Here is a 23,382-nt window from a genome sequence, read left to right as displayed (position 1 = left end):
TACCGAGGAGCTTGTAACCCGGCACATCATTTTCACCCAACATCAGGGATGCAGCCCCAGACCTCACAGCAGTCATCAGAGGCTGGGCCTAGGGACCGTCTGTGTCCCATGTTATAAAACTTGTGGTTGGACTTTGCATCTCTTGGGCCCTGACCACTTATGGGGACTTGGGGGTCCCCAAAATATTTGTCACCCTGCAATATTGGGACCATTCTGTTCATTCTTCAGCAACTAGGAGGTTTTAGCTTGTTCTTTGGAGGAGACCAAACACCCACCTCTTAGGAAGACCCCACCTGGATGACGGATGTCACGGGGGTCACGGGGACAACCATGCCGGCTTGTTTCCTCACATGGATGGAGGACAGATTGGCTGACTCACCTTGGCCGTGGAGGAAAGAGGGGTAGGAAGGGGAAGTCCTGGCTGGCAACTCCCTTCCCACACCTGCTACACCCGAGGGAAGGGAAAGGCTTTGGCACCAGGGCCAGGACACCTGTTCGGGCAAATCAGCCTCTGCAGATGTGGTTTCTGTGCCCCCATCCCCACTGCTCAAGCCTGGACGTTTTCTCACGGGATCGGGGTGGAGGGTGGGCAGCCCCATCCCACCTCCTAACCAGGAACTGACTCACACTAAGGGTTCGGAGGAGCCCACTTTCCAGGAAGATAAAAGACACCTCGGGCTTCCCTGGTGGCGCAGTGGTTGAGAGTCCGCCTGCCGATGAGGGGGCCGCGGGTTCGTGCCCCGGTCCGGGAGGATCCCACGTGCCGCGGAGCGGCTGGGCCCGTGAGCCATGGCCGCTGAGCCTGCGCGTCCGGAGCCTGTGCTCCGCAGCGGGAGGGGCCGCAGCGGTGAGGGGCCCACGTACCGCAAAAAAAAAAAAAAAAGAGAGACACCTCAACACATAGACCTCAATAGGTAGGGGCCGTGTCTATACATTGCCTCAGCAATAGCATCTCAGGAGCAGGGACTAAGCCCTGCTGGGATTCCGTGGGTGCCCCAGGGCTTCCAAGGGTCGTCACAGAAATGGCTGGAAGTCCAAGGGGCAGCCACCGTGGTTTCTGATTGCAGGTTTGGTGTCGGCAGAGGGAAAGAGGGGGTGGGTGTGTGGGGATGCCCATGTAGTCCAGGGAAGAGCAGGGTCCCCGCATCTGAGGACCCTATAGCCAAGGCTGTGGGCCCTAGAGCAAAAAGCCTGGACCCTCTTCTCCCAGGACCAGGGAGGCCATTCTGTGGTCAGCTCAGGTGACCGCCACTCAGGAGGAGCGGGGGAGGGGAAATTCTTGAGTTACGAAACCAAGGCCCCCAGGGTCCCACTTCTGCTTTTGTTTCTCTGCTTGAAGATGAAACGCTTTGTTAGCAGAAACCTCATCCAGCAGCTTTGGAAGTTGGAATGTAGAATTAATGATTCAGGCCCAAGTGAAACTCTCCTCGAGGGGTATTTTCTGGAAGGATCCTGTCTTCCTTCACTATGTAGGGAAAGTGTCTCTCCAGAAAGGGCCTGGGCCTTCGGGAAGTGGCCTTCAGAAAGCTAGACCAGGGCACAGTCCTGCGGGGAGACCCCCTGCCCATCCCCGGAGGCCTGGGCCCACGTGGGATGCGGGGAGAGGGGCACCTCTCCGGGGCCAAGGGTCCCAAGAATCCAAGGCTGGGGATGCTCGAGAGTGAATGACGCCTGACGGATGGGAGGCTCGTGGCTGGTGGCCGGGTCGGGTCTGGGGTCAGCCGAGGCCTGGCGCGTGACCCGAGTCCGGGCGGCGGGCCGTGCGGCCGTGCGGGGCGGGGCCGGGTCACCGGGGGCAGCCGCGCGCCCCGCCCCGGGGGAGTGTCCCGCCCGCGCGCAGCCACCTTAAGGGCCGGGCGGGGCGGCGGCTGGCGGAGGAGCTACCGGCGCGGGATCCGAGTTAGGATCCGAGTTGGGATTCGAGTCGGGGTCAGATCGCACCGGCGAGGGAGCCATGGCGTCGTCCGGGCCGGCGCAGCTGGTGCTACTGCTGCTCGTGCTGCCGGCGGGCGCGGCGCGGGCCGGCCTCCACTTCCGCCCTGGCCGCGGCTGCTACCGGCCCCTGCGGGGGGACCAGCTCACCCAGCTGGGGCGCAGGTTGGGGCGGCTGGGGGGGGTCAGGGGCTGCCCATCTCCCGGGGCTTCGCGCCCTCTCCCGCCTGGGGGACCCTGCCGCCTCCTTGGGGTACCAGGAACCAGGACGCCCAGCCTCCCTTGACCTCTGAGGGTCAAGGCCAGCCCCGTTGCTTTGGGGGCGCGCCCTTTCACATTTGTGGGGTTGGACGAGGCGCACCGGTGCAGGAGGCAGGCTAGCCTCGCCGCCCTGGCATTTGGAGCATCGCTGGCGGAGCGGTCTGGTTCCTGCACTGGGGGGGGGGGGGGGGGGGGCGCGTGTGTGCCCTGCCCACTTGAGATTCTGAGCGGGCAAGGGGCGTCTCCTGGCTGAGATGGCCCTCTCCCGCTCGCTCTCAGTTTGGGGAAGGGAGAGGGCGCTGGGGAAGGTGCCTGCGCGCCCGACCCCCAGGGGCCCCAGTGCTGATTCCGGTGGTGGTGGTCTGTTCCCAGGACATATCCCCGGCCTCACGAATACCTGTCCCTATTGGATCTGCCCAAGAGCTGGGACTGGCGCAACGTGAATGGGGTCAACTACGCCAGTGTCACCAGGAACCAGCACATCCCCCAGTACTGTGGCTCCTGCTGGGCCCACGGCAGCACCAGTGCCATGGCGGGTAGGTCGGGGACTTCGGCCCCTCTTGACTGTGGGCCAGGAGGGCCCGTCCAGCTGCCTTCTTTGTCAGTACCTGCAGCTGCAGCCCAGGGTCCTGGGGGCCTGCAGTTCTGTGCCAGGACTCAGCCTGGCATGGGGCGGTGTCTGCGTCAGGCCTAAGGGAGTGGATGCCCAGCAGTCACAGGACTGAAGACCTGTGACAAACAGCTCCCAGGAGCCTTATCTGTCCCGAAGCTTGTGACCTGGGCTCTTGGGGATCAAACCACAAACTCACCGAACACCCTGCTGGTGTTTGGGAATGCGGAAGTGAAGCTGCTTTTCAGCGTAGTTAATATTTGAAATGAATGCCAGCCCTGGGCTTGGTACATTGAGCAAGGCTGGCTGTCTCCTCATCTGGGCCTTAGCCGCCTGGCTGCAGCGAGGGCGGGAAACCTCGAGGCCGGGGTTGGGGGGCGGGGAGGGATCCGAAGTCAGCACCTCTCTAGAAGGCTGCTGGGCCTGCCTTGGTAGGGGAGGGAGGGGGACTTCACACCAGCCTGGGCCTTCATTCAGCTCGGGGTTCCGGGAGCCTGCAGTCACGCCGGAATCTTTCAAACTCCTGCCCTGTGGCATTGTATTAAGCCAATGTGTGGCTACCGCCCCTGGCCTACGCTGGACGTCTCATCCCATGTAAGCCTCCTGGCCGCCCTGTGATTGCTCCCACTTTGCAGATGAGGAAACTGAGGCTCCGGCAGGGAGGTCAGGAGACTAGGCCTTTGTGGGAGTGACAGCCGGGAGCAGAGCGCGGAAGCTGGGCTGTCTGTAGGAGGAGGGGTGGGGCTGGCGTCTGGACCCCAGGGCCAGCCAGCTGTACTGGGGGCATCAGGCAGGGCCTCGTGGTGGCCCCATCCCATCTCTCCTGGGGGCTGGGTTGTACTTCTGACCCTTCGGGGAGGAGGAGGGTGGGGGCAGCTAGGCTGAGCCCCATTTTATTTTGTTTTATTTTATTTAAAAAAATGTGTTTTGGCTGCACCGCGCGGCTTGCAGGATCTTAGTTCCCCAACCAGGGGTTGAACCCCGGCCCACAGCAGTGAACACGCTGAGTCCTAACCACTGGGCCACCAGGGAACTCCCTGAGCCCCATTTTAAGGTGTAGGAGCTCTTCTGGGCAGCTGGGGACGTCCCTGACTGGGATGGAGATGGACAGGGCCCCTGGAGAATGTGGAGCAGAGGCTTAACCACTGGAGCCGCTGGGAGACTTCAGGGGCCCACAGGCAGGCAGGCAGGCAGGGTGTAGGCGAGCCTCGAGCCAGAGGCTTAGGGCGAAGGCCTGGCAGGAATGGCGCACTCCCTGGCCTGGAGGAACTGAGGGCCTTTGTGGCAGGGGCCTAAGGGTGGGTGGGGGAAGCTGAGAAGGTCACCAGGGGCCCTACCCCCAGGGGAGGGGCCCGGCAGAAGCCTGAAGGATCTTAGGGAGGGAGTCACATGCCAAGATTTGCATCTGTAGAGGAGGGCGGGGCCTGGGGGCGAGGACGCGTCCCTGCTCAGAGGTCCGCCCTCCACTTGCTGGAGCGGAGTCTCCTGGGCAGATAATTGCTTCTGCCCTCTTGCTCTCCAACCCCTAACGGCCCCCCTAGCAGCAGGCATCCTCTTCCTCCTTCACTGAGAAAACAGAAGCCCCCAGAAGGGGACTTCCACGGTGCCCGGCCCAGCTGCCACCTTCCCTCCTGTCCCCGGCCGTCCAGCGTCTGAGCCCCTGGACAAGGCCATCCCTGCCGATGCTCAGACCTGGCCAGCGCTGAACCCCACCCCGTCTCCAGGCGCCACCCCATTTCTGGGCTCCTGGAGGGGCCTGCAGTCCCCACCTTCTCCCTGCTAACCCGACCCCCTCCAGTCGCCTGCCAGCTCCTCGCCAAGGTCACTGGCTCGGCCAGGGCCAGGCCTGGTGGTTGCCCCTGGGCCTCGCCCCACCCTGCTGTGCTCGATCAGCCCCTCCCCGAAATGCTTTCCTCGCCTTCAGCCACAGGCCCCCAGTCTCTGTCTCACCGGCCCCTCCTTCATCCCCCCACCACCCCGCTTAACTTCTGGACATTGGGCTCCCCGGGACCCTGCACCTGGACTCGGCCTTCACGCCCCGCCGCGGGACACCTCAAACCTCACGTGCTCCTCCTTTCTGCCACCACCCTCACCCCCAAACCGGTTCTTCCCCGGCCTCCCTGATCACTCCAGGAGAATGCCATCCCTCCCTCACTCAGGCCCAGGCCCAGAGGCAGCCGGCCTCCTGCTTTCCACCCTCAGAACATCAGGCCGCAGGGCTGCACTCTACCTTCCAAGCACCACTGCGGAGCTGCCGCCTGGTCCGCCTGCTGCTCCCCTGGTGGAGCAGCTCAGACCCAGGCCGGGTCCCTTTTCTGTTCCACTTGAAACCCTCCGAGGTTTCAGGCAGATAGAACAAAACCCTGACCTGCCCGCAGAGCCTGTGTAAGCTGGCTCCCTGTTCCGTGTTGGGACCCAGTTTGGACACCAAGAGCTGAAGAACGGGCCGGTACCCTCAGGCGGGAGGGGTTATTGGGTGAAGCGGTGTCAGCTGCAGGGTCAGCAAGGCCGGGGAGGAGGCTTGAGCGCCCAGGGCGGGCACGGCGGGAGGCTGCTAAGAAGGAGCTTGGGGAGACCTGCGGGGGCTGGAGGGCGGGGCTCACCCGCACAAGGGGGTCCGCAGAGGGCTGTCCGCGGAGGAGCACTGGGCGGTGCGTCCAGGGGCGCTGGGGGAAGGGCTGGGGCACGTGCTGGTGACCGGCCGTGGGTTCCACAAGCCCTGTGGGGCCGCATGTAGAGCCCTGTGGGCCCAAGGGCCTAGGAGGTGACCCCAGGGGTGTAGGGGGCCTGGGGCTGCAGGAGGGAAGGAAGGAGGCGCCTGGAGGGGGCTGCTGGTGGGTGGAGGGCCTGGCCACTTGCTCACCGTCATCAGGGAAGGAACAGGCGCAGCTGTGGTGAGTTCTGACCTGGAGGTGGGAACTCGGGATGCGGCCACGAGGTGGGCGGCTGCGGACGGAATCGTCGCTCCGGGAGGGCGGAAAGCAAGGTGGCGGGCCTGTGGTAAGGTTGGCTGCAGGGCCCCACAGGATGCTGTCTGTACAGGGAAAGGGGGGCAAGGAGCGGGGGGCCGTGGCTGCCCTCAGCCGCCCCCAGCTGCCCCGTGGGGTGTGTGGGCCCAGGCGCGTGCGGAGTGAGAGTGGGGTCGCCGAGTGGCCCCTAGTCTGGCTCCCCGGTGCCCTCGGGGATCTACCAGCCTTCAGGCAGGACACGCCCGGCCCTGCCCAGATGACATTCGTAGTGGGGGGAGGGTGTGCCTCGGTGCCAGGAAGGGCCCGGGAGGCCTCTCTGGAGAGCAGGGACCCCAGGGAGCAGGGGAGGGCCCTCCAGAGAGGGATGCATGGCCCCCGGAGCGGCAGGCAGTGGGGTGGGTGCTGACCAGCATGGGTGCTGCCCCCGCAGACAGAATCAACATCAAGAGGAAGGGAGCGTGGCCCTCCATACTGCTGTCCGTGCAGCACGTGATCGACTGCGGCAACGCCGGCTCGTGCGAGGGGGGCAACGACCTGCCGGTGTGGGAGTACGCCCACCGGCACGGCATCCCCGATGAGACCTGTAACAACTACCAGGCCAAGGACCAAGGTAGGGCCTGCTCATCCCCCAGACGCACGCGCGCGCGCACGCGCACACACACACACACACACACACACACACTCTCTCTCTCTCTCTCCCTCTCTCTCCTTCTCTCTCCCTCTCCCCACCCCCCCTCTTCCCAGCACAAGTGTGGCCCGGAACCCAGGCTGGCAAACTTCTCAGGGCCTGTGGCTGGGGCCCTGGGGAAGGGCGGGACGTAGCTGGGAGCCCCCTACCGCTGTGTGTCTCGTGGGACGGGGGGACGGGAAAGGTGGGGCCTGGCATCCTTGGTGGGAAGACTAACAAAAAAAGGACTTGGGATGGGGGTCTCCAGCCTGCGCGCCCGGCGGCCAGGCCGGGCCCTGATGTTTGGGTTTTGACGTGTTGGCATTTTGGTGGTTTCATGGCCCTTTGTAAGGGGATCGCTCATCAAGGGAAGAGTGTTCTCCAGGAGCCGGGAGCAGCGAGCAGGCAGGAAGCAGGCGGGCCCGGCCTGCTTCGAGACCCTGGTCCCGGCCGCCTGTGTCTGGGTGGATTTGGAGCCGAGGGTGCTGCACGGACCAGCGGATGCAAGCTGGCCTGGGGCCCTGGAGTCGGCACGGTCCTTTCAGGGTGCTCCCCTTGGAAACCCAAGGAAAGAAAAAGTCCAAACCCTAACCCCACAGTGGGTAGTTTTAAGTCACCTGTCTGAGCTCCCTCGTAACCAGAGCAGAGAGCTGAGACCAACTCAAAAGGCCTTTTGAGACAGGAGTGGGGAGGACGTGGGTGTCTGTGGGGAGACCGGGGGGCTTTTCTGCCCCCCCTTCCATCTGTAAAAGGTGTGCTCAGGCCCCTGTACCTTCTGAAGGCGCCATTCCACGCCCACAGGCTGCCCCCGCCTTGCCTCCCGGCCGTATTGCCCAGCTAGCAGGCATCTCCCCAAACTGGTCCAGTGAGGTGTTGAAGTGATAGATGCAGCAGGCGTCAGAGAACCAAGGAGAGGTGTCCAGGATGAAGGGGAGCAGGGAGGGCCCCCGCGGGCTCAGAATCGGGAACCAGGTGGTCCTCGGAGCCCTGATCCGCCCAGAACTGGTCTTGTCTGTCCTCGGCCAGGCCCCTCCGGCCCACCTGGGACAACAGGGCCAGATGGAACTCATTGGCACCTGATTGTTTGCAATAAGTAGTCCTGTCTTTTTTTTTTTTTTTTTGGCTGTGTTGGGTCTTCGTTGCTGCACGCAGGCTTTCTCTAGTTGCAGCGAGCGGGGGCTACTCTTTGTTGCGGTGTGCGGGCTTCTCATCGCGGTGGCTTCTCTTGTTGCAGAGCACAGGCTGTAGGCGCGCGGGCTTCAGTAGTTGTGGCGCGTGGGCTCTAGACTGCAGGCTCAGTAGTTGTGGCGCACGGGCTTAGTTGCTCCGTGGCATGCAGGATCTTCCCCGACCAAGGACCGAACCCGTGTCCCCTGCACTGACAGGCGGATTCTTAACCATTGCGCCACCAGGCAAGTTCCAGTAGTCCTGCCTTTGTATTAGCAAATGTGGCCACAGATCCACCTTTGTTCAGGTTGTCCTGGGCATTTGGTGTCCAAGGGACAAACTAAACCAACAGTTTAATCCTCAAGGAGTTTAATGTCTTGGGGAAGGAGTCTGGATAGATACAAAACTATAACAGAAATAGGTAATGTGAAAGCAGCAGAAAGTGGCACCGTGGGCCAAGGCAGGATGGACAAGGTGAGAAGTAATACTGTCTAGGGCCCAGGAGGGACGCAGGAGACGGTGTGGAGTCTTCCAGACCTAATAGCTGCACTGTTTTTTGAGGCCTAATTATTATACCTTCTCAGACCGAAATAATAAGAAAATGCTTATTTTTTCCCCCAACGTGGGGAAACAATACAATCTTATTTAAAAGTGAGTAATAGGGGCTTCCCTGGTGGCGCAGTGGTTGAGGGTCCGCCTGCCGATGCAGGGGACGCGGGTTCGTGCCCCGGTCCGGGAGGATCCCACGTGCCGCGGAGCGGCTGGGTCCGTGAGCCATGGCCGCTGAGCCTGCGCGTCCGGAGCCTGTGGTCCGCAACAGTGAGAGGCCCCGCATACCGCAAAAAAAAAAAAAAGTGAATAATACATAGCCAACAATACAATCTTATTAAAAGTGAATAATTTAATCACACTCTATTCTCAGCTGTATTGTGCAAAGGCCTTTGTCCCAGCTTTAAAGGAAAAGTGGAGCTTTTGAGCACCTACTGTGTGCTAATTAACGTTTCTTTCCACTGAGGCCTGGGGAAAGGCTTTTTATAACTCCTGCAGCTGAAAGAGGAGGGTAATTAAACACCCGAGGGCAAGAAGATTTCCATTATTAGCTGATGGATGGAGCGTTCAGTTAGAAAAGTGGAGTTTGGGTCTGGGCGTGCTACTTTGTTCAGGGATTAACGAGGAAATGGCCTCACGCTGACTTTCCGTGCTGTCCCCAGAGTGTGACAAGTTTAACCAGTGTGGAACATGCACTGAATTCGGAGAGTGCCACGTCATCAAGAACTACACCCTCTGGAAAGTTGGCGACTACGGCTCCGTCTCCGGGAGGGAAAAGATGATGGCAGAAATCTATGCGAAGGGGCCCATCAGGTGAGGAGCTTTGAGACCCCTGCCCGCGGAGGGCGTGCACGCTTCCAGTAAACGGGACCCAGGTGATTTTCACCCCTTTCCTTCTGGCCAACTTTACCCACAGGGCTGGAGACACAGCTGCCACGTGAGTTTTCTCAAAAGTAAAGCTCAGTAGCCCATGTGCCCCTCGTAGGATTATTGTGAGGGAAGGACACATCCATGGACAGCTCCCAGAGTGTAGCCAGTGCTCTGGGGTGGCTGGTATAGCTTCGGTAGGGAGGACGCCAGGTGAGTAACTACAGAAGTTTGGGCAGAATCATCAGGTGTGCGTTATTTAAGTTGGATCCACACGGCTCTTCCTAACGATGGTCAACATGGTCATTGAAAGCGCTCATTCTTTCCCTGCTTGCTCTCAGCTGCGGTATAATGGCAACGGATAAGATGTCTAACTACACCGGCGGCATCTATGCTGAATACCACAACAGGGCCTACATAAACCACATAGTCTCCGTGGCCGGCTGGGGTGTCAGCCATGGGACGGAGTACTGGATCGTCCGGAATTCGTGGGGCGAACCATGGGTAAGACATTTCCACTGCGACTCCTCTCACTTGGATGGTTCTGGGGGTTTTGTAGCTGAGAACCGCGGCCCTGAGCAGAGGGGCTTCAGGCTCCAGACACGTGGGGTGAGGTCCTTCTGCGCTGCACGGGGGCTGTCCCCGTCCTGTGCCTCGCAGCGCGTTTAGCAGCGTCCCCGGCCCCTACCCGGTAGACGCCAGATGCTCCTCCCCGCTCCCCAGCTGGGACAACCAGAAAACGTCTGCAGACGTTGACAAATGGCTCCCGAGGGGGATGGGGGCTGAGAAGTGCTGCTTTAGTTTCCGTTTAGCTAGCTTTTATTCCTTTACAACCATCTCATTCTTTTTCTTGCCATACTTTCGGCTCTCCTAAGTAATACTATGGAGTTTCTTCAAAAATACTTTTTGAGTTGAGTCAAAAACCCAGGGGAATTAAATTAACTGGCAGAATTTTCGTTTCTAAGACCGAGTATTAACCATTAACAGATGAAGACACAAATTCATTGTTATGAAATCAGGGACCGTGATTTGTTTGTGTTTTTTTTTGGCCGTAGCGGGCCTCTCACTGTCGTGGCCTCTCCCGTTGCGGAGCACAGGCTCCGGACGCGCAGGCTCAGCGGCCATGGCTCACGGGCCCAGCCGCTCCGCGGCACGTGGGATCCTCCCGGACCGGGGCACGAACCCACGTCCCCTGCATCGGCAGGCGGACTCTCAACCAGTGCGCCACCAGGGAAGCCCAGGGATGGTGATTTATGTCAAAGTGATGAAATGTCAATATTTTTTATTAAACGACTATAAATGGGGATATTAATAGGTAGTCGAGTCATCTGGTCTGAAGAGTCGATCAGCATTTTAGTTAATTAGCTCTCGGCATAACAGGGCCATGCACCCCTCGTGTTGAATATTAACCAAGTTGAATATTTCACAAAAGCTATTTCCGAACAGGGGTCCTAGGAAAGGGAAGGGTCAGCCGAGCGGGTGGCTGGGATGCTGCAGACCCCCCGAGCCTGAGGCTGAGTGAGGAGGGGAGGGGGTCAGTCTACTCAGAGCGCAGACAGGATCTGAGCTGACGCATGGTCCCACTCCTCACAGGGTGAGCGGGGCTGGATGCGCATAGTGACCAGCGCCTACAGAGGTGGCAAGGGTGCCGACTACAACCTTGCCATCGAGGAGAACTGCACATTTGGGGACCCCATCGTTTAAGGCAGACGTCTCCAGAGGAGCGGCTCTTAAAGAAATGATCGCATGAGCCGTAACCAGAGGGCATCCCACCTTCACGGGCACTGGGGTGGTACTGCCGTGGTTTGAAGGAACTGGGGGTTGGCAGTCACATATGTGATGGCTGGTGACGGCCCTGGGCGCCCGGGAGGGACGGCCGCCGCGATGCCGCACGGGCTGAACGCGTTCCCGGCGGGGGGGAGTCGCGGGGGGGACGACCCCGCACCCGCACAGGATGGCTTCCTGCCGGGAGGACGGCAGCGCACCATCTACCTGGAGAAGCGTGAGCCACCAGGCGGTGAATGACGTGACCTGTTTTCTTCAATAAATCACTTGGCGACTGTGGTCTGTGATGTATTTAAGAGGTGGAACATTTCAGACTTGTCATCACCAGTTCCTCTGTCACCCTGAAGTCAATGGTAGGGCCGAGGGGGGATGGCGATCTCAAGTTGCCCAAGGGATGAATAAAATGCACACTTCACACCAGAACTGAATCTGAGTGCTTTATTTACACACGAAAACAACATTAACACCGGGACCTACACCTTCCAACCGCAGAAGGGCTTTTTATTTGTTCTCGGAAAATGAAAGCAATTGCAGTAATACGAACTAACCAATGGAGCCTTGTGAGGAAACTTAAATCAACTCTGAAAAGAGTTCATCTAAGTGTCTCAGTTTCTGAATTTCCACCCCCACCCCCACCCCCGGGGCTGACAGCTGGCTACATCCCAAGAGGTGACGGGAACCTAGTTCCGCTACTGGGGGAAATGAGTACTATAAACAGGACTTGGGGGCAGCCCTGGACTCACGAGGAGAGGGGACTGTTCCTAATAGCCGTTACACTGCTAACACCTTCCTTTTTAAAAAAGTTACCCACCTCCTCCCACCACAGCCCATTTCCAAGATGCTGACTGGGCCTCTTCAACAATAGCTTCTGGAAAGGGTTTTTCCACAGCGGGTCTCCTGGAATGTTCTGCTCCAGCTCTGGAGGATGCTCTGAATCAGTTCACCAAGATGAAGTTAGACTTGCAGTGAGCTTTAACGAACGGAAGGAAAACAGGCACTGGGTTAGAAACAGGAGGGAAACAATGACATCGAGAACTGCAGCCAAGAGACGCTCACGCCAACCCTACCTATAAACTCTGTCACAGGGTCGTGTTCACCTTCTGTTTTAATGGTGCCGGCGATGCTGTCGTTCTCCAGGATAGGAAGGAAAAGCTGCACGAAGTCAGAGGTGTAGGGGGGCGCGATGACGTCGAGCACCTACGGGGAGCACAGCCTGTGAGCGGCTCCGACTACCAGTCAGACGGCAACAGTGCGGCGAGACCCCTCCCCCAACCCCCGCCATTCTGCTTCCTGCCGACAATCTCCGACATTAAGACGCCCAGGGGCCAGGCAGGTAAAACACTGTTCCTGCAGGTAGGAGGTGCCTGGTAGACTGGCATCCGTGTCACTGTCATCACCGTGACTCTCCGACGGCACGGCTCCAGAGTGCGGTACCAGATGACTACATCAAGCCAAGAAGGGCGCTGCCGGGGGAAGCGGTAACCGGCGCGCGCTGACCTCAGTCACAAAGTGGCGAATGAGGGAGATGTCGGTGTCCAGCTTCTCCAGACACTTGCGGATGTAACTGACCACGGGGAGCACGTAGCCCCGGCTCAGCAGGTGCACCATCCTGTCCAGGAGGGTCTTCTTCAACTCGAGCTGCACGGGTGGGGCGACAAGGCTGAGAAAGGGGCCGCCTTCCCGCTGTGCAGCCCAGCCCTCGGGCTGCCCGCTCACCTGCTCCATCACGTCCAGCTGGGAGTGCTCTGTCTCGAAGAGCTTCACCAGCAGCTGCAGGACCTGCGGGTGGAGGAGCTGGTGGCAGGTGCTGATCTACAAAGAGGCCAAAGGGAGCCACCCTGAGCGCTATGGCTGGGCCTCTGGGCTCCCCGCCGGCCCCAGAGAACCGTCACCAAAGACAGCTCGTGGCTGAGGACGGCGGGCCCAGCACTCGGCCCGGGGCCGGCCAGCCTCTGACCCATTCCTCATCCTTTCAGGGACACTTGATAAAAACGGAGAGATCTGCGGAGTCAACGAAACTAGCTCCTTAAAAGGAAACTCCTCATTTAGAACAGAAATAACCAGCTCCGGAAGGACTGCCTTCTGAAGGCGGGGAACAGACGTGCGAGAGCCTCGGACCCGGAGCTGGGGGGTCCGCAGCCCCTACCTCGTCCAGCAGTGCCAGGTGCACCGGGGTGTGGTCCGTCTGCAGCTGGAAGTACCTCGGCTCCGACACAGTCCAGTCCACCCACTTCAGCACACCCATGGCCACCACTGGAAACCTACAGGTACACAAGGCAGAACGCTTCCTTTAAACAAAGTTTTCTAAAGGGCAAACACCAAAACAAACAACACCAACTCAAGCCAGCCCATCAAGTCACTCTACAACGTGCTCTGCCAGGGAGACACGATGAGCTGAGAACAGGCTGACGAGACCAGCATCCTCTCAAAGGCGCAGCTCGAGAACCCGAATCCCACGCTCAGCTGACTCTGGACCAGCTTTGCTGGTTTGAAAGGAAAAGACCATTCATGCAACACTCCATGAGCTTGGTGGACTGGGCTGAAGCTTACTTTTATTTAGCAAACCCTCTCTTTGTCACTAGCACAAATTAACGGAGGAAGGTTCAAATGCCTAAGAGGACACCCTGTGTGTCAGCTTTTCTAGTGAATGCTTATTTAAATAATTGGCATGACACCCACCATTTCTATCTAGGTGATACTTTGTTGGTCTAACTTTTACTGTAAATAGAGCCTCTTCTTCAAGTCAATTTTTGTAATTCTGGTTGGTCTTCCTTTTTCTTAGTCTAATTTGCAAATGGACTTCTGGCAAGTAAACACCTGAAAATTACTCATGCTGCTAGAACAGTTTAAAGTGCTCTCTCTCTATTGACGAAAGAGAAAATAAATACGATGAATAAGTATCTCTGAATCTGTTTTATTTTTTGAGCTTTTAATATGAAAGCTCAAGCCCCTCCTCCCCAGAGAATCAGGGTTAGAACCTCCACGTGCTCACCTGATACACTGGTAGAGGGTGCTCAGCTCGGCCACAAGCTCAGACGCCCCTTTGTTCTCATTGCAACACAAGTTGTGAACAGTCTCAACAGCTTTCGATGTTGACTTCAGCTCGTCTTTATTGATGCTGACTCGCTTGTTCTGAAAACACATGAAGTCGGTGAATCCCGACGGTGCCCGCGTCCTTGCAGTCGGGGTAACCTGGCCTCGGCCCTTCTCTCTGCAAACCCCCGTCCCTGTCTCTGAAGTGTCCCCATCACACAGCGAGACCGTCCGCCAGGGAGACCGGCGTCCGTCGGTGGCTTAGGGAATCGGTTTCGTATCTTTAGCCACACTTCAAATTACAGTTTAAATTAGTATCGTAGATGCTGTGCACCTTTCCTTGAGACATTTAGCACTTTGACTTATTTTATGCAGAAACACTAGAAAAGACATTTCTGACACTAGTTGGGCCCATGATTCCCTGCAGCCAAAATTCCCAAATAACACCACAGAGAGGAGGTTTCTGGCTCCGTAAAAAAGTCCATGAGTTCTCAGAACTGACAGTACCTTCTTCCAGGTCTCCACCACGCTCGCTGCATATGCTAAGATGTGGATGTACTTGTGCTTGTGGTCCTGGTTGATCCTGGCCCCTGGTTTAAAGAGTGACTGCATGAACAGGTCCAGGAAGGCCGGCACCCGGATCTGAAGAGAAACACACAAACACACTGAAAAGGAACACAGAAGCGAGATGGCAGGTAAGTCCACACGCACCCATGGCAGGAGGGCCCACTCACGCCCACCGCTGCATGTGCTTCAGGGTTGTGAGGGCCGAGGGTGTGATGAGGAAGGACCAGGGAGAGGACAGAAACATTTCAATAGGAATGTGCACTCGCTGACTTCGAGAATTAAAAGGAACAACTTTCCGAAAGAATATGCTTCCGACAGGCGCTGAGGGTGTCCCATCTTAAGGTTAAAATGAAAAGCAACTCACGAGTTCAACAGGAGGCGGGTCCATGCTTGTAAACATCTTGAACAGGACTGTGATGTCGGCCGGATTCAGGGCTCCCTTGGACAACATAGCCCCAAGGGCCTGACACGCCCGGGGGTAGGAGGCAGCTGTGCCCAGTGCGAGCGTGATCTGACTGGCGTCATGGCCTCTTGATGAAAAAAAATCGTACATCCCATCACTGATGAGGTGGTGCCCTGTCCTGCCCTCTCCTTCCTTCTTTTCCTTCCTTCCTTCTTTCAGATTTATGCTTTGAACTGTTGAGGTCCCTTTGTTTTTTCATATTTCTCTCATCCACTGGTACGTTTACTAACTGACCCACGAAAGCAACATTTAGAGGCAACTGGGAAAGAACGGTTCGGTACAGCTCAGAGGCTTCCTAAAAGGAACCACGCACTTTTTAAGTACCTTAAGACTCCATTAGTAGACGATAAAGCTAATGGGGGCTAGTTTTGTTCTGTAGGATATGGAGCACGATCCAACCATCAGACTGCTAAAGAGCTATTCCGGGACTGTTGCGTGTGCCACTGGTGAATCCCAATATGTTGGGAATTTAGGTTCTTAAGTACAGTGAACTCAACGATAAGCAAATCGTTTACCAAGTATTCATCGAAGCAAAACTTTCCGAAGCAAGCTCTCTCCACGTATTTAAAATTAGCCCGACTTTTTCAGCTCTACTGGATAAAAGCAAGTTTACCTATCTGTCAAAAACAGGAGGACCTAGAGTCTTCGGTTGTGGACACAGGGCAATGTGGTAGGGGCGAGAGCGAGCTGACAGGCAGCCTCTCACCTCTCCTGGGCGAAGCGCTGGACCTCCTGTGCGGCCCTGCGCACGGCCGAGCCCCCCTGCTCCTCCTGGGCCAGCACGGACATCAGGGCCTGGGCGAACAGATACGTGTGCTCCCCGTGACACACCATCTTCTGGAAGACGGCAGGGAGACAGCGTGTGGGGTTTCAGGACCACAGCAATGACAAAGGCAGACAGAAGAGTCGGACTCCGACAGTTCTGCACGCAAGTCCCCACCTGGGAAGGTGCCCTGCGACCCACACACTCTCCACAGTAAAGAGCATTTCCCGTTAGAAGATGCACGGCCCCATGCGAACGGCCTCCTCCTGATCTGAGCCACATCAAGTAAAGCGCTTACAGCAAACTCAGGGAGATTTTTTTCGAGGTTTTCTTCTCCTCCGTCCAAAATCGTAGCTAGAGAGGTACGAAGCACTCTAGAAAACACCTCCAGCTGCTGGCAGGCCGTGGACACGCTGGTGATCTCCCCTTGGTACCCCGCGTCGGAAATAAGCTGCAACACGGAAGTAAGCCACACACAGTGCTGACGAGCCGTGGCCCCGCGCCCACAGGAAGGCGGCCGCTGGCCGAGCCTGGGGTGAGGACGGACGGGCACTGGGCGCGGGTCTCAAACTTCTGCTCGGGTCCCCGCTTCACCACTAACTAGGTTGGTGGTCCCAGTCAAGCCCCCCACCCTTGAGTCTTCGTGTGTGAGACGGAGGAGATGGACCAGGCGCTCTTAGAGGCTCCTCTCTGAACACAAGGCTCTGTCCCCTGTTCCTGCCCAATCCTAAAACACAGGCCACTCGATCCCAAAACATACAAAGTCTACGCTTTTCCCTCTGGATGTTTACGACCTACTAAAGTGAAACGACGAAAACCTTTACAAATAAAGCACGCAGGATCTTTTCAAAGGACACAGACCAACAACCAACCAAGTCAAAATCACCCTCATTCATAAATACTTTCATCTTTTCTCGGACTCTAGGACTCTTCCTACCTTAACAGTGAAGTTGAGCATCAAACAGTCTGGGTGGGCTTCAGCCAGTTTGTAGAAAAGGTCTCTCCACGTGGTATGTGCAATCATTTGTTCAAGCCAAGCGGGGGTCTGACAACAAGCAAACAAACAAAAAGCAAGGTAAGAGGCCTAGCTTTCGCCTAAGTGAAGGTGACGTCGTGGCAGCAGACACAGCAAGAGCCCCTGGGCTCCTGGCTCTGCCGCGGTCCCCCACACAGGAAGAAGCAGGCCGCGGGCTGCTGAGGGTGCCTGGTGGCCGGGCGGCCGAGCCCGAGCCCCGAACGCCCCCGCAGCGTGTGGAAGCTCCAGCCCTGACTGACACAACGCGCCACACTCCACCCTGAGGTGGAATCAGCAGAGGACTCTAGGAGCTGGAATTAAAAAAGGGAAAAAGGTTCCTCACCTCTCCTTCTTCAGTAAAGATAGAATCTGCTTTGCGGGGGTCGAAATGTTTGATCAGTAAACTCTTCAGATGATTTTCCACAGTTTCCTGAACCTGCACTGGTTCAACGCCTGAAAGAAAATGCAAGCCACGAGATGGAAAATGGCAATCTCTCAATGCACTGTGTTATTTTAGAAAAAGTCGACAGATCAAAAGTTTACATGCAAATCAAATATCACAGAACTGCTTCTGACCACTTAGGATCTGGGGCCTCTTATAAAAATTAATATTACTCATATTCGATGGTAAGACCCAAAAAAGAGTCCAGGGCAAAACACACAAGGATGCTTGTTTACGTGGAAAGGACAGTGACATCTTCGAAGCCTCGCTAGGAACAAGGACAAATTGCCAAAATGGAAAAACACCCCCCCTCCCCCATGGCAGAACAGAGCAGATGCCAGCCAGGGGGCACACTCATGTGTGATGACCGTGACAGCAGGGAGTCAACTCGTTTACGGGCAGCACCCACTCCACGATGTCATCTGTACTCAGCACAGAGGATTTACAGTAAGGCTCTACTTGGATCATAGTAGCTAAAAGCCATAATCATGCCCAGTCCTAAATTAGCCATGATTTCTGCTTGCTATAATAGACCTCTTAAAGATGACACACTGAACAAAAACCGTATAATTCTCTACTTCTACAACACGGTAGGGAAAACAGCTCAATGAGAATCACATTTGCGGGTTATCTGTGAACCTCAATTATTGAATCAAAGATAAAAATCAAGCCAATGAAAATGGGTAAGAAGTTCAGTTCTTACTGACAGAGGTGTTAAAAACCAGGAAAACAAACAAACAAACAAACAGAAAGAACCAGGACAACGAAGAAGGCCTTTCCAGCTCATCAGCATGATGATGACCCAGCGGCTCTGTACTGTGCTCGGTAAAGGTCCCGCGGGGGAAGGGCCAGGACCCCGCCCCCACACAGCACCTGTCTGAATGAGCCACTCGGCCAGCAGGTTGACGGTCTGGGCCACAGCAGTGTAGTTCTCTGACAAGAGCTGGATAACGTTCTCTGGAGACCCTCCTGCCTGAAAATACCTAGAAAAGAGGAACAAACAAGCTGTGACACTCAAATGGACGCAGATGGGCATGGGGATGGACAGCCGTGACAGGGTGAGGAGGAAGACAGGTTATTCAGGCTTCTAAAGTGGGGGGACCCCTAGAGGCCTTCCATTCCCGTACCGCATTCTTCTGAATTTCACGTTATCATCTTTTGGGTCTATTACACAACTTTCTCCTCCCAGTGCAGACAACCTTTCTCACATACCTCTTTAGAGTGTTAAAGATGGAGGGTTCCATTATATAATCCCGGGTAGAAAATTTATGTAGGCATTCTTGCTGGACCTCGGCATCATCTTCTCCCTCTCCATAATCATCCTCCTGCTGTTGGCAAAAAGAGCCAGGCTATTCTTCGGGACTACAAGTATCCTGCAATCTCACCTTAAACCCGTATGACGCTGTCCACGTCAAAAGTGCTCCACGGACTTCCCTGGTGGCGCAGTGGTTAAGAATCCGCCTGCCAATGCAGGGGACACGGGTTCGAGCCCTGGTCTGGGAGGATCCCACATGCCGCGGAGCAACTGAGCCCGTGCGCCACAACTACGGAGCCTGCGCTCTAGAGCCCTCAGGCCACAACTACTGAAGCCCATGCTCCACAACAAGAGAAGCCACCGCAACGAGAAACCCGCGCAGCGCAATGAAGAGCAGCCCCCACTCACCGCAACTAGAGAAAGCCCACGCACAGCAACAAAGACCCAATGCAGCCAAAAATTAATTAATTTTTTTTAAAAGTTCAACGTATGTCATTTCATTTGACTTTCACGACAATCTCATGAAGTACACTGGACAAGTAATGTGAGTGGCTAAGAAAACGGAATCCAGAATCATACCAAGTGAGATTGTATGGCGACTCCACGCTGGCAAACTTGTGTACGCGGTCATACAAGTTACCGCATCTCATGCAAGACACCTCACCTGGGCATCCATTTCTCTTCTACTGAACAAGGACAACAATGGGACCTACTCCCATTTGGCTGCTGTGAGGATTCCAGGAGCTAATTTTTGGAAGAGCCAAGCACAGCACCTGACATTTGGTATGAGTTCAGTAGGTGTTAGCTGCTATTACTGTCGTCACTATTACTATTTCATATGTGCCATGCACGGAAGGCTTTCCAACAAAGACTGAGGAAGCGATTCTCGAAGGCCATGTGCTGTCCATTTGCTGTCAGAAAGTGCAGCTCACTGGCTTGCCTCACATCAGCAGGCCTGCCTGGATACTAGTCCCTGTCCTACACGGCGGCGACCTTAGGCAAGTCGCTGGATCTAAGGGTACGACAGGATGGTGATGTGATGACAGAGGACGGAATGACCCCAGGGTCTGCCCAGCTTTAACGCTGTTACCAACAAGCGGATGCTTTTTGGACACTCACTACGCCGAGCACTACACAGGACACCTAAGAAACTGTAAGACAAGAGGTGGCTTTTTCTGCTGAAGGAGGTTACAAACCAGTAACTGCCCCTAACATAATGGGGTAAGAGCTAGGCCAGAGATCAGCAAACTATAGCCCAGGGCCAAATCCATCCTCCTTTTGTCTTTGTAAGCAAAGCTTTATTGGAACACAGCCACACAGCCCCCTTTTTAAAAACATATTGTCTATGCCTGCTTCCCCCCTATAAAATGGGCAGAGTGGAGCTGTGACAGAGACCTGCAGAGCCAACAATATTTACTGTCTGGCCCTTTCCAGAAAAGTTTGCCCACCCCTGACGCAGACTTACATCCTGAAAGCAGTGCTCTGGGAGAAGGAACATGATTCCTTCACTATGGAGACCGGGGAGTCTTCTCTTGGACCTTATTTGAGTGGGAGCCTCGAGCAAGGCTTCTGAAGGCAGGCCGGTCTTTGCCCCAGGAGGCATCCTTGGGTGTCTGGATTCTCGGGCTTCTCCCCTGGGCACTCATCTTTTCCACTACATCTTCTCCTGGGTCATGCCACTTCCCTGCTCATAAATCTAGAATTTAGCCTAGATCTCTCTCTCTCAAGCTCTAGACTCAAGCATTCAACTGTCTATTCTCACTTCCATTCACATGTCCCACTAGTACGGCAAACTCATTAGATTCCAAACTGACCTCCTCTTTTCCCTCTAAACAGATCTGCTTCCTACAACCCATGTTTTTGTAAAGGACTCCTTAAACTCACAAACCTAGAAGAGGTCTTCAATTTCTGCTCCCACATCCTGTCCAAAGACCCATCAGTTCTCTCTCCCACATGTCTAACCAACTTGGCCCTTCCTTCCCTCTTTCCCTCTGCCCTTCCTTATTTTGGGCACGCTCGCAGTTGCAATGGTCCCCCAGTGGCGTGGTCTCATTCCTTCCTTTCAGTCACCTTTCACACTGATGCCACCATGACCTTAATAAGCCACAAATCTGATGTCTCTTTCTTGCTTAAAGTTTCCTATCTCCCTCAGAAAAGACATCCAGGCTCCAGCAGGACTTCGACCTCCCGCTCGCTTGCCTCCGCAGTGTCGTCCCTCGGCACTCCCCACTGGCAAGCCACAGCCGGACTAAGCTATCTGCACTTCAGTACCCCTTAGCTTCTGTCGTCTGGACTGAATGTCACAGCGGCCTCCTTACACATCTTCCTGCCTCCCCCAAATCCACCCACCATGGGGTTAAGTGACTAGATGGCCCTTAGATATGCCCTAGTTGTAGCGCGCTGTGACCGGAAGGCTTCGGTGGTCCGGCGGTTTGCTGGAGTGGAGATGGAGACAAAGGACCTAAGTGGGATCCCCATTCCTTCATGTATGAGTTTCATGACCTTGGGCAGGTCACTCGGTCCTCCCGTCTCACTTTCTTCATTTTCAACATGAGCAGAGTTAACACCCAACTCAGTATCTTGAGTGTGGAATGAGATGATGCACGAAAGCGCCTAGCCGGCACAGCTTTTCAATTAGCTACATCTGACTCTCTCTCCACTCTGAGCCTCCAACACCCTGGAATGATCCAACACGTGAAGCCTAGAGTGTCACTCCCTGCCCCCAACTCTCGAACAAGTCATGCTTTTCAGCAGCTCTCAGAAGGCCCTTCAGAACCCACTGCTTCCACCAGGCAACTAACCACACAGGCCTCCTTTCAGCTCCTGGAACACAGCGCCCACCTTTGCATCCCTGTACCCCGGCTTCAATGCCCTCAGTGCCCCGCCAGCCCCTTTCAACAGGGCACGCCCCACTCCAGGCTTTCTTCCTTCAAAATATCACTTCAGTATGTTCCCAAAACACCTAACCTTGACTCTTGTTAAAAGGCAGGTTCCTAGGCTCCCCTCCAGACCAACTCCTCCCAGGCCCCAGGGGAGGGGCCTGGGAAGCTGGGTTTCAAACATCACTGCGGGTGGGTCTTCAGATGAGAATCAGGTTGGGGTCCCCTGGCCGAGCGACTGCGCCCAGTCCCTACTGTGCAACCCCTGGCTTCTGGGGAGAAGGTTCTGAGCCTCCCGCAGCTTCCACAGCAAACCCCTGAAGGTCAAGGATGGACGATCCTTTCCCCCTCACTCAGGCCAAGGGTTGATTACATCAGCCAGAGCGCCCAAGAGTATGGTTTACAAACAGTAAAGCACGTGTGCGGAAGTCCAAGGTCCACTCTTCCCCCTCATGATGCTGAGTTGGATTGTTTTAGAGATTATGGCTACTTTTCACAGTGTGCGTCTGGGCCCAATCCTCCACCTTCGAGGTGCTGTCTGACCCTCCCGGCGGGGCTAGGAAGTCCCAGGACCCGGCCCCGAGGCCGCCCCAGGGTGGTCGGAAGGTCAGCTCGGGTCACGACTGGGGGGCGGTGCCCCTGCGGCCGGAGCCCGTCACTGGGGGGGACCGGGTCCTCGCCACGCATCACCGTCCAGTGCCCCCCGAGAGGCCGCGCGCCCGGGGGGGTGGTCGAGCGGCGGGAGGGGGCGGGGCGAGCTGTGCTTGGACCACGCGGCGGGGGCGGGGCCGGCCCGCCGGCGACGGAGACCAACAGTCCTCGTCGGGGGCGCCCGGTGCCCCCCTCACCTGGCCGCCGTCCGCCTCGTCGCCCCACTCGGCCGCGCTCCCGAAGTAGTCCTCGTCCATGATGGCGCCCGGCGCGGCCCCCGCCATCCTCTCCCGCGAACGCGCGCGCGAGCACGGCGCATGCGCACGGCGGACGGGCGAGCGCGCGCGCGCGCGGCCCCGCGGCCCCGCCCCCTGCGGACGCGCGCCTCATCCCAGGCGGGAAGAGCAGGGCCGGGGCGGAGGGGCGGGGCCGGCGCGGAGGGGTGGGGCGCAGAGGGCAGCCTGCACGCGGCGGAGGGAACCACCCGTACTGATCCAGAAGCGCAACCTGTTTGGGCCCCAGGGATATTGGATCGGGATAGAAGTTTGGAACTAGACTCACATGTGGCCTGGTTTCCGGTGCCAGCTCTGGGTCTTTTTCACTGGGAATTTTGGTCCTCTGAGCATCAGTTTCCTCGTCTGACACCTGGGCACAAGGGCAGGGCCAACTTATTGGGCACGGGGTTTATGATATCACTTATATGTGGACTCTAAAATAATGATACAAATGAACTTATTTACAAAACAAAAACAGACTCACAGACATGGAAAACAAACTTATGGTTACCAAAAGGGAAGGGGGAGGAATAAATTAGGAGTTGGGATTAACAGATACACACCACTGTATGTAGAATAGATAACCAACAAGGACCTACTACTGTACAGCACAGGGAACTATATTCAATATCTTGTAATAACCTATAATGGAAAAGAATCTGAAAAAGTATATATATATTCTGGATCTGAAAAAGAATATATATGTATATACAGGTATAGATATATAGAACACAGCCACCACTTACAGGGGGCTCATCCGCACCGTGCTTTCATGCATCCCTTCTTTCCTCATCTGACTACTGCTTATTGTGTGTCCCTAAGTGCCTGGCACTATGCTACTCCTGGAGCTCACTGGTGAACAAATCGGACATCACCCTCGCCCTGGGGGAGCCTGTATTCACCTGAGGGAACAAACAAATGAGACAGTAACAGAGCGTGACAAGTGCTGGTTGGTATTCTGTGATAATAGGAGAGCCCAACTTTGGCAGTCTCTAAGAAACTTATATTTGAGCTGAGAGTCATATGGCAAAAGGAGCAAAGCAAGCTGGACCAAGGAGAGAACACTAGGAGAGCAGAGCTGCCGGACAGAGGCTGGTCGTGTGTCCTTGGAACCCAAAGGCCACTGAGACTGGCACCTGGCAGGCCAGCGAGAATCCTGGATGAAGTGGGAGAGGTAGGCTCGGGGAGATGGTGGTGGGGAGTTGGGTTTTTCACTGAGGACTCTTTGGAAA

General features: G+C 56.3%; 2 protein-coding genes across 10 annotated transcripts; one reads left to right on the top strand and one right to left on the bottom strand.

The window, feature by feature from the left end:
- Positions 1-1,868: 1,868 nt before the first annotated feature.
- Positions 1,869-11,634, top strand: CTSZ (cathepsin Z). Of its 2 annotated transcripts, none has more exons than XM_089897122.1 (6): positions 1,869-2,097; positions 2,566-2,729; positions 6,203-6,382; positions 8,818-8,968; positions 9,364-9,526; positions 10,078-10,590. In XM_089897122.1, exons 1-6 carry the CDS (start codon positions 1,955-1,957, stop codon positions 10,270-10,272), a joined length of 996 nt encoding a protein of 331 aa, XP_089753248.1. In that variant the 5' UTR covers positions 1,869-1,954; the 3' UTR covers positions 10,273-10,590. The 2 variants fall into 2 exon arrangements, with proteins under 2 accessions (XP_089753248.1, XP_022453326.1); XM_022597618.2 differs by lacking the exon at positions 10,078-10,590 and adding an exon at positions 10,616-11,634 and having other exon boundaries at positions 1,881-2,097.
- On the bottom strand, positions 11,232-22,188 carry NELFCD (negative elongation factor complex member C/D). 8 transcript variants are annotated; one of them, XM_022597617.2, is made up of 15 exons: positions 22,073-22,188; positions 18,303-18,418; positions 17,964-18,073; positions 16,992-17,101; positions 16,571-16,678; positions 15,932-16,084; positions 15,577-15,707; positions 14,772-14,937; positions 14,348-14,482; positions 13,800-13,939; positions 12,954-13,068; positions 12,524-12,619; positions 12,305-12,445; positions 11,875-12,004; positions 11,232-11,777 (listed from the first exon to the last, which is right to left on the bottom strand). In XM_022597617.2, exons 1-15 carry the CDS (start codon positions 22,157-22,159, stop codon positions 11,743-11,745), a joined length of 1,773 nt encoding a protein of 590 aa, XP_022453325.1. In that variant the 5' UTR covers positions 22,160-22,188; the 3' UTR covers positions 11,232-11,742. The 8 variants fall into 8 exon arrangements, with proteins under 8 accessions (XP_022453325.1, XP_022453324.1, XP_089753246.1 ...); XM_022597616.2 differs by having other exon boundaries at positions 12,524-12,586; XM_089897120.1 differs by having other exon boundaries at positions 18,303-18,415.
- Positions 22,189-23,382: the final 1,194 nt, after the last annotated feature.

The sequence above is a fragment of the Delphinapterus leucas genome, chromosome 15 (assembly GCF_059928025.1).
Source record: "Delphinapterus leucas isolate spDelLeu-1000000601 "Yukka" chromosome 15, BTC_Dleu_Yukka2, whole genome shotgun sequence".
NCBI classification, from domain to species: domain Eukaryota; kingdom Metazoa; phylum Chordata; class Mammalia; order Artiodactyla; family Monodontidae; genus Delphinapterus; species Delphinapterus leucas.
Note: the sequence above shows the minus strand (reverse complement) of the source record. Positions and strands in the feature narration are given on the sequence as shown.

Excerpts from the sequence above, each read along its gene's own strand:
- CTSZ (XM_089897122.1), top strand. The coding sequence starts at position 1,955 with ATGGCGTCGTCCGGGCCGGCGCAGCTGGTGCTACTGCTGCTCGTGCTG. Across the intron at positions 2,098-2,565 it reads CTCACCCAGCTGGGGCGCAG|GACATATCCCCGGCCTCACG; the intron begins GTTGGGGCGGCT and ends GTCTGTTCCCAG. Across the intron at positions 8,969-9,363 it reads TATGCGAAGGGGCCCATCAG|CTGCGGTATAATGGCAACGG; the intron begins GTGAGGAGCTTT and ends GCTTGCTCTCAG.
- NELFCD (XM_022597611.2), bottom strand. The coding sequence starts at position 22,159 with ATGGCGGGGGCCGCGCCGGGCGCCATCATGGACGAGGACTACTTCGGG. Across the intron at positions 16,085-16,570 it reads TGCTCAACTTCACTGTTAAG|CTTATTTCCGACGCGGGGTA; the intron begins GTAGGAAGAGTC and ends TCCGTGTTGCAG. Across the intron at positions 11,778-11,874 it reads CCCTGTGACAGAGTTTATAG|CTCACTGCAAGTCTAACTTC; the intron begins GTAGGGTTGGCG and ends CGTTCGTTAAAG.